The following is a 16,972-nucleotide window of genomic DNA, read 5'->3' as shown; positions in this document are numbered from 1 at the left end:
CTTGTCCTTGGTGGAACCCCAACTCTGCCACTTAGCAGCTGCGTGACATTGACCAGGTGATTTCACCTCCCTGAGCATCAGTTGCCTCATCTGTCAAATGGGGATCATAGGAGTGCTGGTCTCATAGGATTATTGGAGGATTCGGTGTGGCAGCACGTGAAGAGCAGTTAAAACAGTGTTTGTGGTGGGTAAGTGCTCCGTGAGCTTGTTTCTTCTTAATATTTTTAGTATTATTACCGAGAAGTGTCCTGTCTGTCACGAACCTCCTGGAGCTGGCTGCTGCCCAGGACTTACAACCCTGCAGATATCTTCAACAGAAGTATTTCTTGCCCTGGTCAGGTTGGCTCAGTTGGTTGGTGCATCATCCCTGCAAGTTCGATTCCCGGTCAGGGCACATACCCAGGTTGCATGTTAGATCCCAGGTCAGAGTGCATATAGGAGGCAACCAATCAATGTTCCTCAGATCGATGTTTCTTTCTCTTTCCTCTCTCCCCCCACCCTTTCTCTAAAAATCAATAAACATATCCTCAGGTGAGGATTTTTTTTAAAAAAGTATTTCTTAAGCAAGAATGAATAGGGCACTTTAATAAGGTCTTCAGATAAAGCTGCCAGGCTTTACTGCCTCATAATGATGTGTAAAAAGTATACAATGGGAACATTTCCTACATAAAACTCCCTGGAGCGTGGCAGCTCTCAGTGTCTACGCACAGGGCACAATATGACTCTCAAAACAAGACGCCTGCCTCCCTATGTTCCCAGGGGAGGAGAGATCAGCCAGCCCAACAGTGACCACTGACCCCTCATCAGAAGCCACCACACCAGGCTCTCGGGCTCAACAGAAACCTACACAGGGTTTTTTCTTGAGCCCAGAACTTGGTTGCTCCACTTAAAATATAAAAATGAGTTCAAACTAGATTCGATTCATGTATAATCATTATTTTAATAGAGCTTTAAATTTACTATATTTAAATTTTTATTTTAATGAGTTAATCAAATGCAACATAATGCATTTTGTAATGTATTTCTAACAGATAAGGATTAGTTGGGGTTTTTTTTTAAAGATTTTATTTATTTACTTTTAGAGAGGGGGAAGGGAGGGAGAAAGAAAGGGAGAAAAACATCAATGTGTGAGAGAGACATCGATCAGTTGCCTCTCACACACCCCCAACCAGACACCTGGCCTGCAACCCAGGCATGTGCCCTGATTGGGAATCGAACCAGCGACCTTTCAGTTCACACCAGCCACACCAGCCAGAGTGCATTAGTTTCTCATATAATCACAATTCTGTTATCTCATCTAAGAAAACTTAACAGTTTCTTATACCTAATATCCAGACTTTATTCATATACTCCTTATTGTCTTGAAATGTTTTCTTACATTTGGATTGTTTGAATCGGAATCCAAACATGACATCTGGTTAATATGTCTCTTAATTCTTTTATAATCTGAATACTTCTCCTTCCCCTCACCTTTTGTCTTTCATGCATTTTGTTTGTTGAGGAAATTCTGTTTCTCTAATAGAAATTTCCTACACTCTCGATTTGCCTAATTGCAGCTTCAGGATGGTAGTTACTTTGCTTTCCTAGCCACTATATTTTCTTTAACCACAAAGTTAGATCTCTACCGCTAGATTAGGTACCATGTGAGGAGACACATAATGTCAGCTTGTCCCACTTTTAAAGATTTTAAATTCCTCTTTAGAGTCAGATGGTGTTCGTACATTTTCAAGTTCCCCATCACCCTTTCACCTGAAAATGTAAGCAGTTGCTGATCATTGCCCACATCCACTATTTCATTAGGAATTGCAAAATGGTGATTTCTAAATTTTATTCTTTCTGCATTTGTTGGCGGGGAGTCCAGTTTTTTAAAATTAAACTTGCCCTCATTGACTGCTTCATTACCCTAAAGTTCAGTTTGAATGTCTGAAAAGGAAAGGCAGGGTACAATATTAGCTCTTTTTCTTTAATCCTACAATTTCAGAGTAATGAGTTGGTACTCGAGCAACTTCCAAAGGTAACCAATGATTATTTTTTGGTAGGCATCATCATGAATTAATGTGTTTTTTTTATCGTTAACAATTTAATCCATCTATTATTCTTTTGTGTGCTTAGATCTTCACCTTTGGCCAGTAGACACGCCTTCCCATGATAGTATAGTCTTTGGGAGCTTCCTGCGCTCTGGACTCAGCAGATGTTCCAGACTCATCCTGTCCATTTCTTTCTTTTTCTTTTTTTTTTTTTTAAATGACCTATACAGTGGCTTCCATCTTTTAATGCTTTTCATCTATCCGTTTCTTGCTTCAGCCCTGTAATCAGCCACTTTTCTATGAAGCCTGGTTCCTATTAGCGGAAATGGCTTAGAGACCACAATTTGGCAGGGTTCTCATTGTTATTGGAATGTCCTTTGCATTCAGCCCTTCCTACTGGACAGAGCTAAAATATACATGTTTTGAAGTGAATACTAAATTATAAATTCACATTGGTTTTCCCAATTCAATGTTATAACAGTTTTTATTTAATTTATTTGTTCTTGTATTTGCCTCTCTTCATAGGCTGAAATTCTTAATTCCTAAAGATAATAGCATCATTTTATATTTGATTTATTCTATAGTAAACGTATAATACCAAAATAGCAGTACTAGTACTATTACTAATAAGACAGTTGGGTACATTTATGGGTTTTTGGAGAAATGTACAAACGCTCTTGTAAAATTACTTGGAATAATTCTCTGTGTGGTTATGTCACCAACTTCATACACACTTAGCTCATTTTCATTGCTTTTTTCCTCAATGGCTTGATATTATTTTAGTCCTGTAATACATTTACAGGGTTCCAGCATCAAAGCTGTCAACAAAGATAAATTTAGATGAGCCTTGCGTCCGCGTTGGCCCTGTCCCCCACCCCACTCCTTCCTCTAGGAGTAGTCAATTTTTGCTGATCCCTACCTTATTTCTTTTTCTTAATTAGCTAATGAATTATGTTTCTAAGCAGACTTTAGACCTGTAAAAGGGTCAAATATTACTTTTAAGCTTTTAATTTCCCCAAATTTCTTTTTCAATCTGTTCTCCCAGGATACTACCAACCCTTTATCTAAAACTAAGAAAAAATCCAGTTCTTGGCCCATGCCTTCTGAATGCCCTGAAATTTTGTACTTCTCCTTTAAACGGATCGATGCTAAGCATGAGAGGAAGGCCCTCACTTCTCTCTGCCCCTCAGCTTGGCACAGTCACCCCATGTGGACCCTCCTAACCCCCCTCCATAGGCTCCCTGGTGTCCACGGTTGTCAGGAACCTCTGACTCCAGGCTCTGTGAGGTTCAAGGCGTTGGTTTGCTAGAAAGACCTTTTTGAAATGGGCAACTAGCAAGGCCAGTTCACACACGTTCTGCACCCTGGTTGCCTTTCTGAGCCCTGTCCCCAACCAGGCTGCTCTGGACCGATCTCAGTTGCGACGAGGAACAAACAAAATCGTGATGATGGAGATGATTGCTGGATACACGGCCTCCCTACCAAAGAAAATGTTGCTAGAGAAACGCGGGCCCCCGGTCAGGTTAGGAGCAGCCCCCAGCGCTGGATACAGCTCTGCTGCCCCCTCCACCCTCTGTCTTCCAGGTGCCTGTGCAGTCGTGGTTCGATGACATGACGGACACGGAGCTGCTGGACCTCATCCCCTTCTTTGAGGGCCTGAGCCAGGAGGACAGCGTGTACAGCATGCTGCACAGACTCTGCAATAGGTAGCCCCGGCCTCCGCCCGCCGCCTGCGCTCTGGAGCCCCCGGCCCTGGGCCCCTGCCTGGCCTCGGCTGCCCGGGAGCCGAATGTGAGGACGCTCCGTGCTCAGGACACGGGGTGATTGTGGCCATACCTACCTGTTTTATTTTTTAAGAACAGAAACAACTATTTTAAAATGAACTCTTTTAAAGAATTTCATAAAGGGACACGCATTTTACTGGATTTGCTTTTCTTAAAACATACCAAAAAGAAAAAAAATGGGGGAAAAAAAAAAGCTTGATATCTATCAGACTTCCTTTCAACTGTCCTCCCTTCAAAGCAGACAACCTGTCCCCTTCTCTCCCAGCTCGGAGCAGCTGACCCAACTCAGAATCTCTTTCCTACAGGAAGAAGTGCCTTTTTGAATGTTATTTTAAGCTGAGAGTTAATTTTTCTATACAACATATTTCCAGACATCTTTTAGTCTTTTATTGTCTTAGATTCTCTAAAAAGATAAAGATGACAATTTTCTAAAACCTGGGGGTGGGGGAGGGGTAGCGAGGTATGGGAGTGAGGCACAGGAGCCTGGCTCCCCACGGGCGTGGCGGCCTGCACGACCTGTCGCGCGTGCGCGCGCAGGCTCAGGCTCCTGACCGGAGTGTGTGTGACCGCGTCCGTGTCTCCATTCATCTCTGACCCAGTCTGGGGATGTGTCTGCAACTCTGTGGCTCACCACTTTGGGAAACAGTAGATTCGTGTATATTATTATGACTTTGGATGGTGACAAGTTGGTCTCAGAGTCACACTTTTCCCTTGAAAAGTGACATCCTGTCACTTCCGCTGTCACACTACTGCCATACTTCTGTATGTTTTTCGTTTTGTTGTCGTTTTGGGTAGAGCAGTTACAAAAGACTGAAACCCCTGGATTTTTTTTTTTTTTTACCTGTTCATTGATTTTTTTAAATCTTTCCTTTCCAAAAGCTGGATACACATGGAGCTGTTGGGGATTTTCTTTGCTGCTACTGCGCTGCCACCAAATGGAATTGACCAGCGGCTGTTACACTGTTCTTTGCCACTGTGCCTATGCTCAGACTCTGCTCACTGCTAAGCTGCACACTCGGACAGGGTTCGAAACATAGGTGTCCCGCCCCGCTGCGGGCTGCACCAGCTGTGCCCCTCCCCGGCACTGGCCGCGGGCGCTCCGAAGGGCGCAGACCAAGGGCCGGCATACCCCAGCAGGGCGGTGCTCATTTTAAACTGCAGTCAGCATCAGAGCCTCGGAGGAGCTGGCCGTTCTCTCTTGAGAACCCGTGGCCTCAACCAGCCACCACGCTGATGTGGCCCAAGTCTATCTCCAGGTCTTCTCTTTTCAAGCACAGCCTCTCTCTGAGCCGGGGGCTGGGGAAACCTGTCTAGAGGTGGGACTCGCTGTCTGTCCCGAGGCAGGGGGAGGAAGGCTCCCTCCCCGCGCCGGGGCTCCCTGAGCGGCCTCTCCCAGTGAGATATTTTAAGCAGTGCCATGTTCCTTGTTTGACAACAAGACAGTTTATAAAGTATTGCTCTTAAAAATAATTAAAAAGAAACCTTTCGTGTTGGCACCGTTGCCTTAGTCCTCTGTGGGTTGGGCCTCCGCCAGAGTTCTGGTGGGAGCAACTGGCACTAACAAGACTGGAAATTGGGTGTCAAAGTAAAATTTCTTTTTTGCTTTCATTCACAAAATAATGAAGCCAGCTGCCAATCACGTCTTCCCAACAGCACTTTGGTCTGTGGACCGCCTCGCGTTCAGAAGTGAGTATTCAAGGGTACCCAGGTCTCCCAACATTCTGAGTGTTCCGAACCCAGTAATCCACATGCCAATTAAAATAAAATCGGCCCCTTGCTGGGCATGACCACAGATAACGACGGTGACGTGGCAGATCTGCACATGCCATAAACCTTGATTTGAAAAACTAGTCATTAAATGAACCCGCTGCCTTAAATGTCTTGAATGTTGCAGTCAAGTGTCTTGTCACGTGTTGAAATCCACACAGAACTCAGTCCTGATATGAGAGCCTTAGACCCTCACCTGTGCCCCTTCTTTGTTGGGCATCATGGAGTCTTGTTTGGAATGGGGGGGCAGAGAGGACAGACATTCTAGAATATTTCAGGGGACAAGAACCTAGAAATAGTGCCAGATGGAGTGAGGACACTTGGCAGGCTTGAGCCAGACCCTTCACGCAGTAGTTCCCGAAAGCGCGTGGCGCACTGACGCAGCCAGGGCTGTGGAGGATGGCGCCGGGCCCTGCCACACGGACACAGGACGTCTCAGGAGGACCAGGGGACCCTCGGAGGGTCCTGGGTTCTGTGCACCTTATTTGACCACACTCCAAAATTCCATTTTTATTTTCATTCTTCATTCTGCTTTATGTACATAATCAAAATATCTATATATTTTTAATCATCTACATGTAAATGAAGCAATAGATTTCTAACGTAAGGCCAAGAAATGAGATGAATGTTTGGGGTTTATGTTTTTTAAGGTAAATACGGGTATTGTTTTTAATTATTACCTTCTATTAAATTGTGGGCTTTAAAAACCTAATTGAAACCAATTAGCTCTTTCTCTGTGCCATATATTTCCCATGTTACCAAAACATCCCTAACTCTTTAGCCAAAAGAGAAATCTGACCTCCTGAGTCTCCATGGTCCCTTCTGTACCAGGTTGAAATATAGCCTTTGGACAAGTGTTTTTTACATTAAAATCTGGAACAGGATACCTTGGGTCATGGATCCTGGCCCCTATGATGCTGTGACATCTCTGGCCGGGCCTCGAGTGGAGGTGCCCGGGCACGTCTGAGGTCGTGACTGCTCTGTCTTCCATTGCTCTGAAATCCTCCGTGTTGGTCTGTGGTTTCACCCGTTAGCTGTTTGTAGACAACACGTTTGTATGCTTAGAAGGAATACCTCCTGTCACGGTTGATGGTTGGTGGGAAGCTCCTTTGACATGGTGCAACTTCGATGAGCTGACTCTGGAGATGACTGAGGATGCCCTAGTGACACTGACTTGTCATGGTTGCAGCATGTGAACTGGGGTATAAAAAAGAAATCTGTAATTCTATAACCTGGCAACATTTGACAACCCTGTATTTGAAAGATGGCTTTCTAATAAAATCCAGAACCACGCAGCCCTATGGTCAAACACTCGTGACGTTTGTGCCTCTGCGTTTTCAAGGTGCTGTGGTGGACAGTGGCGTGCCGGGGTTCGAGAAGAGTGCGTGGCTTGGGGTGCTTGCAGTCCGTTACCTGTGCCAAACTGACTGGCTGCCTCTGTTCCTATTTTACTGTAACCTGATGGTGTCTGGTCCTGTTCCATTCTCCAGGGAGCTTCTCTGCAGACTAACCCCCCTTCCCCCAACCCCCAAGTAGCGGAGATGCTGGTGTCTGGGTGGTCATGGATTTTTGGACATTTGAATGTGATACGCAATCCAGCATTACTCGAGAAATACTACATGTGGAATGTGCACGTTTCCAGGGGCGAGCATTGTTAAGTCAAGAGATTTGCAATGATTTCCTTCCTGCCTGCCAAAAATAAACATGTAAAACTGCGCCCTCTTGTGGATGGACTGCTTCTCTACCGGCAGCGCCTCTCCTCTCCCTGTTCTCTGTTCTCTCTCTACCCACTGCCCAGCCTCATGCCCGCACCTTGGGTCTCCTGGTTCTCGGGCTTCTGGAGTATGGGAGCAGGGTTGCAGGATCTTAGGAGCCCTGGACCTTGACCCCAGGGGGAGTCAGAGACCCATTCTGCCCAATGTTAGCCCCCCCTGCCCCGCCCCAGCTTGTCAGAAGCAGCCTGGCTCGCGGTCCTCCCACAAGGATTTCATCCTTTCTAAGTGCAGCCTGAGAGAACCATGGCCCCCACCGCACCCCACGAGAGCCACCAGCCTGGTGTGTGCTGCCTGCGGAGCCCATAGCCCTGGGTACGCTGGCCGAGATGCTGCGATTACCGTGTTCTGCAGTGTCTCTTCTGCCACGGGGTTCTGCTAGGCATGTTACTCATCTCAAACAACACGGGACAGTGTATCAGCCCGGAAGGCCCAGTATTTACCCAGACAAAGCCCAAGTCCCCCGTGGTTCGTCTGTGCTGTGCTCCAAGGTGCCCGTTCCACAGTGAAGCAGCCCAGCCTGCCAGAGAGGTCTCCCGGCCACAGTTTTTGTCCCGGGCCCTGGACCCCAGCTGTGGCCTGCCCCCCTGTCACTCCTCCCCTGCGCTCCCTATCCCTCTCCTCACCCTCTCTCGCCTGGAGCTTTGCCCCCCCACCCCCGACTGCTGCACACCTTTGCATGCAAGCAAATGGTTGGTGAAGCTGAGGTGTCCCGGTGCGTGTTCACAGATCCGCTCATAGCACGGGTCACTTCTTTGGGACTTGGGCACACTGAGATTTCACCTCCTGAATTTTTATTTTATTTTTTATTTCATTTTCATTTCATTTCCATTTTTTTTGAGCCCTCATCATCAGTGTGTATTCCAGAACCAAGGAAAGGACCAGAAGGCCAGGAGGGTGGAGGTGGAGTGGCTGGGAAAGCCGGCCTGGGCACAGTCCATGGCGCTGACGGGGTAGGGGTGCGTTGGGGCTGTGGGGGAGCCCTCCCAGTCACCTGGCAGGATTGCGCGGCAGAGCCGGTGCCCGGGCTGCCCGTGGGTCCACAGGCAAATCAAGGCTCAGAGCCGCCACACTAGCTTGCCCACCAGCCTGATCTCTGGGGATGGGTACCCCGGCCCCTCAGGAGGAAGCTGTGTGGGCTCCAGAGCTTTCTACCCCAAACCCTCACTGCAGCTGCACCCACTAGCCCAGTGATCCGCAGCTCCAGCCGCCCATTAGACTCACCTGAGGGCGCGTCAAAGTCCAAATCCCTTGAGGACCCCAGACCATTTAAACCCAGCTCTCTGAGAGTGGGCCTCAAAAGTGCGGCCTGGGCTGAGAACCCCTGCTCTGACCAGCTATGGAGGAAGTGAAAGTCTCCCCAACCTGCTGCAGGCCTGACACCCAGGTATGTCCAGGAAGCTTCCCTGAGGCAGGCGTGAGAATGGGCCCTGTTAAGGGCGCCTCACGACTAACGGCTCCCTGCTTTTACTCTTGAGCCGGGGAGCAGAACAGACATCCGCACGGGAGCTCTGGGTCACCCTTCCCCCCAGGAACGGAACTGAGACAGCCCTGCCCAAGCTGTGTGTGGACGGGGTGGGTGCGCCACTGACTCGTCACCGGTGTACAAGGCGGCCACACCTTCCTCCTGCGCGGGGACCTGGGACTGCTCTTGGGACAGACGACTTCGGCACCCCACGCCGCCCCTCAGAGTAGTGGCCCCACAGGCACAGCTCCACCGCAGGTCCTGGGGGTCCCCACAGCGCCCTCGAGGGGCTGCTCTCAGGCCCATGCGCGACCTGGTAGCTGGGTCCCTGCTTCTCCACAGCTTGCGGCCAAATGTGGGACGCCCATGAGGGCGTTTTTCCAGGCAGTGGAATCCAGGACCAGAGTCAGGTGTCTCAACACCTGCCCCACACTCTGTCCGCGTGGGGCACAACCCCTCTTCTCCCCTGCGGGGTCCGGTCTGCACTAGGGGCAACCTTTTGCACCTGTCGGGGAAGGAGACCTGGGAACCAGCTGTGGGAGCTTAGGGGCGGGGCTTGGGACGGGGCTGGTTTCCAGCGCCTGCCCCGCCCACCGTGGGCCACCCTGCCGCCTTTGCCAATATTAACCTTAGCGGGCTGGGCCTTGGAAGATAAGCCAGGAAGGAACAAAGTAGGGGGGCAGAGCCCTCAGAACCTGCGGGGCGGAGGTTGGGATGGCTCTGGGGACTTGGGGGCCGGAAGAGGTCAGTGGGACTGAGGAGTCATGGCCAGGGAGGTGCAGGCGGAGGCAAGCCAAGTTCAGGGCCCTTCCGACTGCAGGCCCGGATCCATGGGAGGGAGCGGAGCAAGAGGGGGGCGTGGAGCGCCCTTCTTGCTCTGGGAGAAGAGGGAGGGAAAGACGGGGCACCCCCTCCATGTTGCACCCCGCCTGCAGGCATTCCCCAGGCTCCAGTTCCTTCTCCCCGGTCCGTGGGTGTGATCCCATGAGCTGAGGATTGGCCACACCAGACACAAAGCCGTGTTGCTTACGTTGGCCCCAGGCCGGGCACTGGGTCCCGCGGCTCTCTCTCCAGGCCCTGGGATGCCAGGGCGGGGCTGTTCTGGGGTAAGGTCCTTATGCCCACCCAAGGTCTTCAGGACCCCAGAGACCCATCAGATTCTGAGGTGGGGGCCTTGGAGAGGTCCTGTGGCCCTCACTAAGCAGCCAAGGCATGACCACACGGATGGCTGTGATCTCCGCGGCCGCCTGAGGCAAGGGCCCGTCACCTGGGAACAGGCTGCGAATGTCCCTAAGGTCACTCAGCCAGTGGGTTGGAAAGCTTCAGCCAGGGTTGGAACCTGACCCTGGGGAGAACTCCCAGGGCCCGGCTTCAGGACAGAGCCCAGCGGAGGGCCCAACACCGCCCCCCACCTCCCCACCCCCAGTCAGGCCCAGGCCACAGGAGGATGTCGACGACTATTCACACAGGGACGATGGTGCCCGGGGCCCCCCTGCAGAAACGGATAGAGTGGTGAGCAAGGCCCTGCCCACAACGGGCTTCCCCTGCAGCTGGGGACACGGACAGGGCATGAGAGTGCCTGTCGATACGCTTCTGAAAGCGCTAAGATGAAGAAAAGGGAGTATGTCGGCGAGGAGCGGGGACTGCTTTAGCTAAGGAGGTGAGGGAAGGCCCCTCTGGTTGAGGCCAGAAGGCAGAAAAGATGTCTTGGGAAAAATTGGGGTGGAGAGGCTTCCAAGCCGTGGGTGCAACAAGAGCCAAGGCAGCTGGAACACAGCAAGGGATGGGGCGTGTGATGGGAGCTGCAGCAGGGGGACAGGCAACGGGGGGGGGGGGGGGGGTTATTTCAGGGAAGCTACTGGAAGGTGGGAAGCAGGGGAGAGGCGGGATCCAATTTATGGTGAAAAGATCCCTCTGGCTCCATGGGGGCCTGGAGAGACCCCGAGGGAGGCTCACGATGCCAGCTGATGCGGAAGGCTGGCCCCAGAGCAGGGCAGGAGTTGAGAGGGCTGGCCAGGCTCAGGGTCCAGGGTGAGCCAGCCTGGCCAGTGGGGGCGAGGGAAGGAGGGGGACCGTGCACAGCTCCCCCGTTTGGGGCCTGAGCACCCAGCTGGCTGTTCAGCCACCCACTGAGACTCCGAGGAGGTGGATCTGAGAGAGGCCTGATGTGGGGTCAGGCGTGGGGTCAGCGGGGTCCCGAGTGAAGAGACAGAGGCTGGGATGGGGTTCAGAAGACAGGGAGTTGGGGTCAGAGGGCACACTAGCATCGCCGGGGTAGCGACAGCCTGGGGACTGGAACTGGGAAAGGAAAATTGAAAAAAGACAGGAGCTAAGGCCCGGGCTGTGGGTCACGGATAGTTAAAGGCTTCGAGGGTGATAGGGCGTGGCCCGCGTGGCAGGGAGAAAACGTGGGCTCTTTCGAGAGGAAGGAGTGGCCAGCAGGGTCCCTAGTTGGTGAGAGGGGCAGTGGTGACTAGGAGAGCCATGTCTGGGGACTGTGGGGACAAAGACCGGCTGGAGTGGACAGATAAGAGGCTCCGAGACGAGAAAGTGGGGAAAAGTGAGTACTTGGCATTTTGCTGGACGCGGGGTGGGGGGTGGGAATGGAGACAGGGAAACGGAGGGGGGGGCCCCCCGGCGGAGCCAGACTCACACACTCAGGTGCAAGAGCAGAGGGTTCAGCAGGCACCCTCTCACACGGGGTCAGGCACGCACACGGGCGTCCTCTCACACACAGGCCCCCTAACTCTGTTAAACACAGCCACACACTGCCAGTAGGTCCTACTGCGCTCAGGCGGACCCAGAGATGCTGCAGCCCCCCCGCCCTGACCCGGCGACAGGGAGCCGTCGGAGCTGAGGGCTGGCCCCCCGGGGAAAGGCCGTGGGGTCAGCGGGAGGGGTTTAGCGGTGTTGTCCCGAACAGAGCATCCACCCTGGCTGGGCTGTAGCTGGGACTGAGACCTTAGGTACAGGGTGGCCATGACCCTGGAGTTTCTAGAAGGCTCTCTTTCTAGCAACTTCCCCACCCCACAATCGGGGACAGGAGGGGGCAGCCCAAGGTGTGGGGGAGGTGTCGTCTCTGAAAGGGTGACTGGCCTCTCCCGTGATAGATATCAGGGCTTGCTGGGGGGGCTGTGCCAGGCATGGAGCCCAAACTGGGGGTGGGGAGGACAGCAGAGATGCTGGAGAGAGCCCTGGCCACCTCCCCCCACCTCCTGAACAGACCTGGTCTCACAGAGCCAGACTGTCGCCCTCTCCACCCAGCCCCCTGCCCTGCCAGCTTTGGTCCTACTTCTGCTAAAATTCACTGGGGTGGCCTGGCTTTCTGGGGGTCAGGGATGAAGAGCCTGCCTGGGCTCTCAGAGAAGGGAAGCCACAGCGTATCCCACAGGCACCCAGTGGCCCGGCCCAGGCCTCCATTCCCCTCTGGCTCTAGCCACTGGCACCTCGGGGTGTGGCCTGGCCCTAAAGAGGGGGCTTGCTCTCAGAGAGCTGGGTCAATATTTGTTGGCTAAGTGAAGGACCAAGTCTGAAGGCCCAGGCCGCCAGGCGGCGGGGTGTGTCCCGCAGGGCGGGAGCAGGGACTGGGTTACAGCGGAGGGGGCGTGGTGGGCAGAGCCTGGCCGGGCGCCAGGCCCAGCGCTGCCGAGAGGCAGGGCGAAGGTGCCAGCAGTTTCCACCAGCAGGTAGGCCCTGCAGGGAGGGGGCGCGGGTGCAGCCGGGCCGGGGGCTCCGGGGAGCCGGGTGGGGCGGGTCGTTCTGAGTCAGGGGTGTCCACCTCGGGCACCGGCTCAGGGTGGCCAAGGGGCAGGCAGAGCTGGGGGGGCCAGCGAGGGGCACCTCTGGTAGGGGCAGGGAGGCCACCACCGGGGCCACTGACAGGGAAGGGAGTAGCCGTGGTACGCGGGCCGGGCGGGGGTGGCTGCCGCCACTGAAGTCGGAACTCCAGGGGACCGGGCGGCCCTCCGCTCCTCCACCGGCAGGCAGCGCCCCTCCCCCCTCTGGGACGCTGAGTGAGGTCACCTCAGGGTCCGCCTTTCACAGCTACCTGGGGAGGCGGAAGCTGAGCGCCTGGGGGAGGAAAGGGGCGCCTGGGGAGGGGGTGAGCACCTGGGGAGGGAGAGGGGGCGCTGGGGGAAGGGGAGCAGTGTCTGGAAGGAAGGTAACATTTTGGTGGGAGGGGAGCCCACGGGAGAGGCGGTGCGTTGGAGGAGGAGCGGGGTGTGGGAGGAGGCACCTGGGGAAAGGAGGGGCATTAGGGGACTGGGACCCGTGATATTGGAGGAACTGGGCATCTCTGAGGGAAAAGAGGCTCAGGGTGGAGGGAGCCAGCCCCCAGGGAAAAGAAAAAGAAGGGTCCTGCTCCCCCTCCTCAGAGAAGGTGATAGAAGGGAACTCCTCAGGGGAGAGGGGGACATCTGTGGGTGGGAGGGCTTAGCAAGTGAGAGGGGCTCTGGAGAGGGAAGGGACCCCCGAGAAAGACACAGGATCCTAGGGGAAAGAGGGGCAGGCCTTCGAGCATCCCCCCATCCCCGCGGGGGTGGGGGGCCGTCCTCCCAAATCTCTCCTGGAGGCCGCTGCACATAGGCTCCACGGGCAGGAGGGAGGAGGGTCCTGGGCGCCTGCGAGTTGGCTCCTTGGCTGGAGCTGGGTGTGGGGCACCCTCTCACCCTGTCAGCCCCTCAGGGATGCTGTCCCCACCCACTGAAAGCCCAGTCCCAGCTTTCTGGCCACAGTTTGACTTCCTGTCCCATGTAGTGACCACGGAGCTGAGGCCAGCCAGTCTCCCTGTCACCCTGTCGCTGTGTCACATTGCTGCAAGATCTACAGCTCAGAGTTGGTGCCTCTGCTCACCGCTTCTGCCCCGTCACCTCTAAATGTCGCTGTGCCTGTCACTTGGTGTCGTCACGTGTTTTCTGTTGCTTGAGGCCCCCTTTACGTGGTCACTGTGTCTGCCGGGCACTCATGTCACTGTCATACCACCAGGCCACCAACTACGACAGCAGCCCTGGGTACAGTTAGAGCTCACGGTGACGTTCCGTCTCCATCCCCGTTCACTCAGCGCAGTCCCAGGCCACAGGCTTCGCTCATTCAGCAGCTGCTTGCTGAGTGCCTGCCCATAAACCAGACCGGCTCCTGGCCCCAGGAATCCATTCCCACAGCCTGCGTGGTCGCCAGAGTGTGTTCCAAGGGGTCCCAGGCTTCCGCAAAACCTGCCCTTCCAGGAGGACAGCCCCCTCTGCCTGCCTTGCTCTGGGCAGCTCTCCCCAGCCCCTCCCCCTGCCCACCCCCTCCCCCCACCCACCCCCCACTCCACGGCCACCTTGACCCTCCCAGAGAGGGTTGGGTGTTTCCCATGGTGTGCTGTGAGCTCACCAAGGCCTGAGCCCTGCCCCGGGCCGGGGGGTGGGGGGCGCCACGTTGTTTCACCTGTCACGCCATGCCTCTGCTTCTGTAACTCTCTATCTCTGCTCCACATCGTTCCCGGTGGGTCACGCAGGGCCCAGCCGAGGGTGCTCCTCCTGCTAATAAGGCGGGGGCAGGGGGGGGGCGGGAGGGGGAGAGGGGAAGGGAGATGACTTAACACCCAGCAGGGCCACTTGGAATGAGAAATTCAGAAAGAAGGGACTTCTGGGCCTGGTGAGCAGAGCAGCAGCGAGAAGAAAAGTTGCAGCCGGATACCGGGATTTAGGTTAGATGCAGGGAGGACTTCCGCGGAGGAAGAACTGAGCAAACCTCACACAGGGGTTTCTGAAAGAGTGGAGCGGGGGAGCCTGGGGCAGGTGAGAGTCACCTGCTGAGAGGTAACAGAAGGGGGAGCCCCGGTCCTCCCCAGATACCTCTCACTCCGGCTTCCCTCCCTCCTGGGCACCCTGGGAGCCACGGGCACAAACTCAAGCGAACTAAGTCCGTCTGCGGAGCCTGTGTGTCTCACAAGCTCAGCTCGGTCCCAGGAATTTGAGTGCTGTGCCTGATGTACCCAGCCTGCTCCCGTTAGCTAAGCCTGTCTGTCGCTTGCTGCGGTCTCTCACTGTCTTCAGAGACTGTCCTGTGTTCAGGGTCCACCCTGAGTCCAAAGGACCTTTGTCTGGTCTGCAGAGCCCGCTTCTGTCCTGGGCCTATTGTCAGAGTCTTTTTTTTTTGTCCCCAGAACCTGGGTCTTTTTAGACAGCCTGTCCTGTTCACTGTGTATGAGGCCAGCATGGATGGCAGAAGCTGCCCAGCTGGTACAGCCCAACCCTGTCAACAGAGCTCGCCTGGCATCCTTGTCTAGGACACCTCTTTCTGCCTGAGGACACTTTTTGCAGTTTGCAAAGCTTTGCCTGTGGAAAGTATCTGTCCCTGTCGGCAGGGCCTCTTTCTTCTGCCATAAGCATCTGTCCCTAGACAATGTCCCTCTTCGCAGCCTGTTCCTACTTCAGAGCCTGGTCCTGTGTGCAGACCCTGAGCCCTCTTTGTCCAGCCTATGGCATTCTCCAAGGCCTTGGCCTGAATTTCCCTGGACAGAAACTATGTCCGCTTGCAGGACCTCTTCCCATGAAGAGCCCATCATTGTCAGGTTGTTGTGTCCACTGGGGAGCACCTGTCACTTTCTACAGATGCAGAGCCTGCTTGCAGAGCCTGCTTGCAGAGCCTGCGGCTGCCTGCGCACATCTTTCCTAATTCCGTGGGCACCTGTCAGCAGAGCCAGTCCCCAGTACAGAGCTCTCCCTCTCTCCGGAACCCGTCCTTTGCTAGGAAACCTGACCCTGTCAGCAGACCCCAGGCTCCCTGCAGAAGCCAGCCCTGTTTCAAGACCTTGCCCACATCTGGGGCATCTGTGCTTGACACAGAGCCCACAGCCCTGCCAGCTGCTTTCAGCAAACCCTGCCATCTCTGAAGACCTGTCCCTGTGAACAGAGCCTGTCTGTTTGCGGAGCCTGTGTGGGCTTAACCCACACAAAACCTCTGCCTATCTGCACAGCCTGTCTCTAGAGGCGGAGTCCGCGGGGCCTGTGTCTTTTTCCAGAGCTTGGATCTCATTGTCACGTTCGTGAATGCTTGTCCAGCCCACTCCCTCCTCCCCTGGAGGCCGGCGTCAAGCCTGCCTCCCGAGGCTGTCCCTGCGTGCAGAGCCTGGACGCACCGAAAGAGCTTTTGCCTGCTTCTGTCTGGGAAGCACTTCTCCAGCTGACGATGTTGTGCCGTGGGCAGATCTGCCCTATCCATCTCCCTGTCCCTATCTGCAGAGTCTATCCCCATGCAAATCTGCCCTCATCTTAAGGGTTTGTCCCCGTGCGCATTTCGCAAAGCCCTTCCCAGTCAGCAAGGCTCCTCCATGGCTGCAGAACCTGTGGCTGTTTGTAGAGTCTTTTCCAGTGTCCACACGATTTGCTTATTTTGCCGGCCTGTCCGAGATTCCCTGGGGAGAAGCCGTGTCTCTGCACAGACTGTCCTTATACACACAGACGCTCCCTGGCTCCAGACCTCGTTGTCCTCAGGAGAACCTGTGCCTGTTGCACACTGCTCTTCCGTCTGGGGAAGCCATTGACCTGTTTGCAGAGCCCGTGCTGCTCCGCAGAGGCTTTTTCTGCCCTCATAGCCTCTCCCTCTCCTCAGGTGCCCCGTCTCTGTGCATTGTCCCTTCCTAATGGTCTGGAAAACCTTTGCCTATTTGCAGCTCTGTCCCTGTGTGCGGAGCCTGTCTGTGTCTACAAGGTTCAGTCTCGTTTCAACAGCCTGTCCTTGTTTGCAGAGCCTGTCCCCGCCTGCAGAATCTGTGCTTGCCAGCAGAGCCTCAGCCTGTCTGCGTAACCTGTCACAGCGCCTAGAGGGGCCGTCCTGACTGTAGCTCCTCTGTCCGTCTGCATCGCCTGTTTCTAACCCCCTGCCTGTTTGCAGAGCTAGTCCCTATGTTCAAAGGCCGTCCCTGCCCACAGAGCTCAGCCCTGTTTCAAGGGCACAAGCGCAGATGACAAACCAAGTCCCTGTTGGCAAAGCCTCCCTGTGCCGACCTTTGGGGCACCTGTCCTGGCTCCCTGGCATTTGTGCGTTCATAGAGTCTTCCTCATGAAAGGCATGTGCTTTGACGTAGGTGCTTTGGAGAGCTGCAGGCAGGGACAGTTCTTGCCTGGAGGCCAGGGTTTGAGAGCTCTGGCTCTTGTTTCCTCCCTCGCT

General features: G+C 54.5%; 1 protein-coding gene across 4 annotated transcripts in view; it reads left to right on the top strand.

The window, feature by feature from the left end:
• CTDSPL (CTD small phosphatase like) overlaps positions 1 to 7,261 on the top strand; it is a 114,259-nt gene extending 106,998 nt beyond the window's left edge. For 2 of the 4 annotated variants that reach the window (XM_054595472.1, XM_054595471.1), the window contains 2 exons: positions 3,612 to 3,733; positions 4,691 to 7,261. In XM_054595472.1, the coding sequence (XP_054451447.1) occupies positions 3,612 to 3,733; positions 4,691 to 4,817 (249 nt within the window). In that variant the 3' untranslated portion in view covers positions 4,818 to 7,261. Of the gene's footprint in view, positions 1 to 3,611 lie in introns of all 4 variants that reach the window. The other 2 variants (XR_008530969.1, XM_054595473.1) reach the window with 2 other exon arrangements.
• The last annotated feature ends 9,711 nt before the right edge of the window (positions 7,262 to 16,972 follow it).

Source organism: Pteronotus mesoamericanus, unplaced genomic scaffold (assembly GCF_021234165.1).
Source record: "Pteronotus mesoamericanus isolate MK-2021 breed Mesoamerican mustached bat unplaced genomic scaffold, CSHL_Meso_final scaffold_54, whole genome shotgun sequence".
NCBI lineage: Eukaryota > Metazoa > Chordata > Mammalia > Chiroptera > Mormoopidae > Pteronotus > Pteronotus mesoamericanus.
The sequence above is the reverse complement of the archived record's forward strand: the minus strand, read 5'-3'. Positions and strand labels throughout refer to the sequence as shown.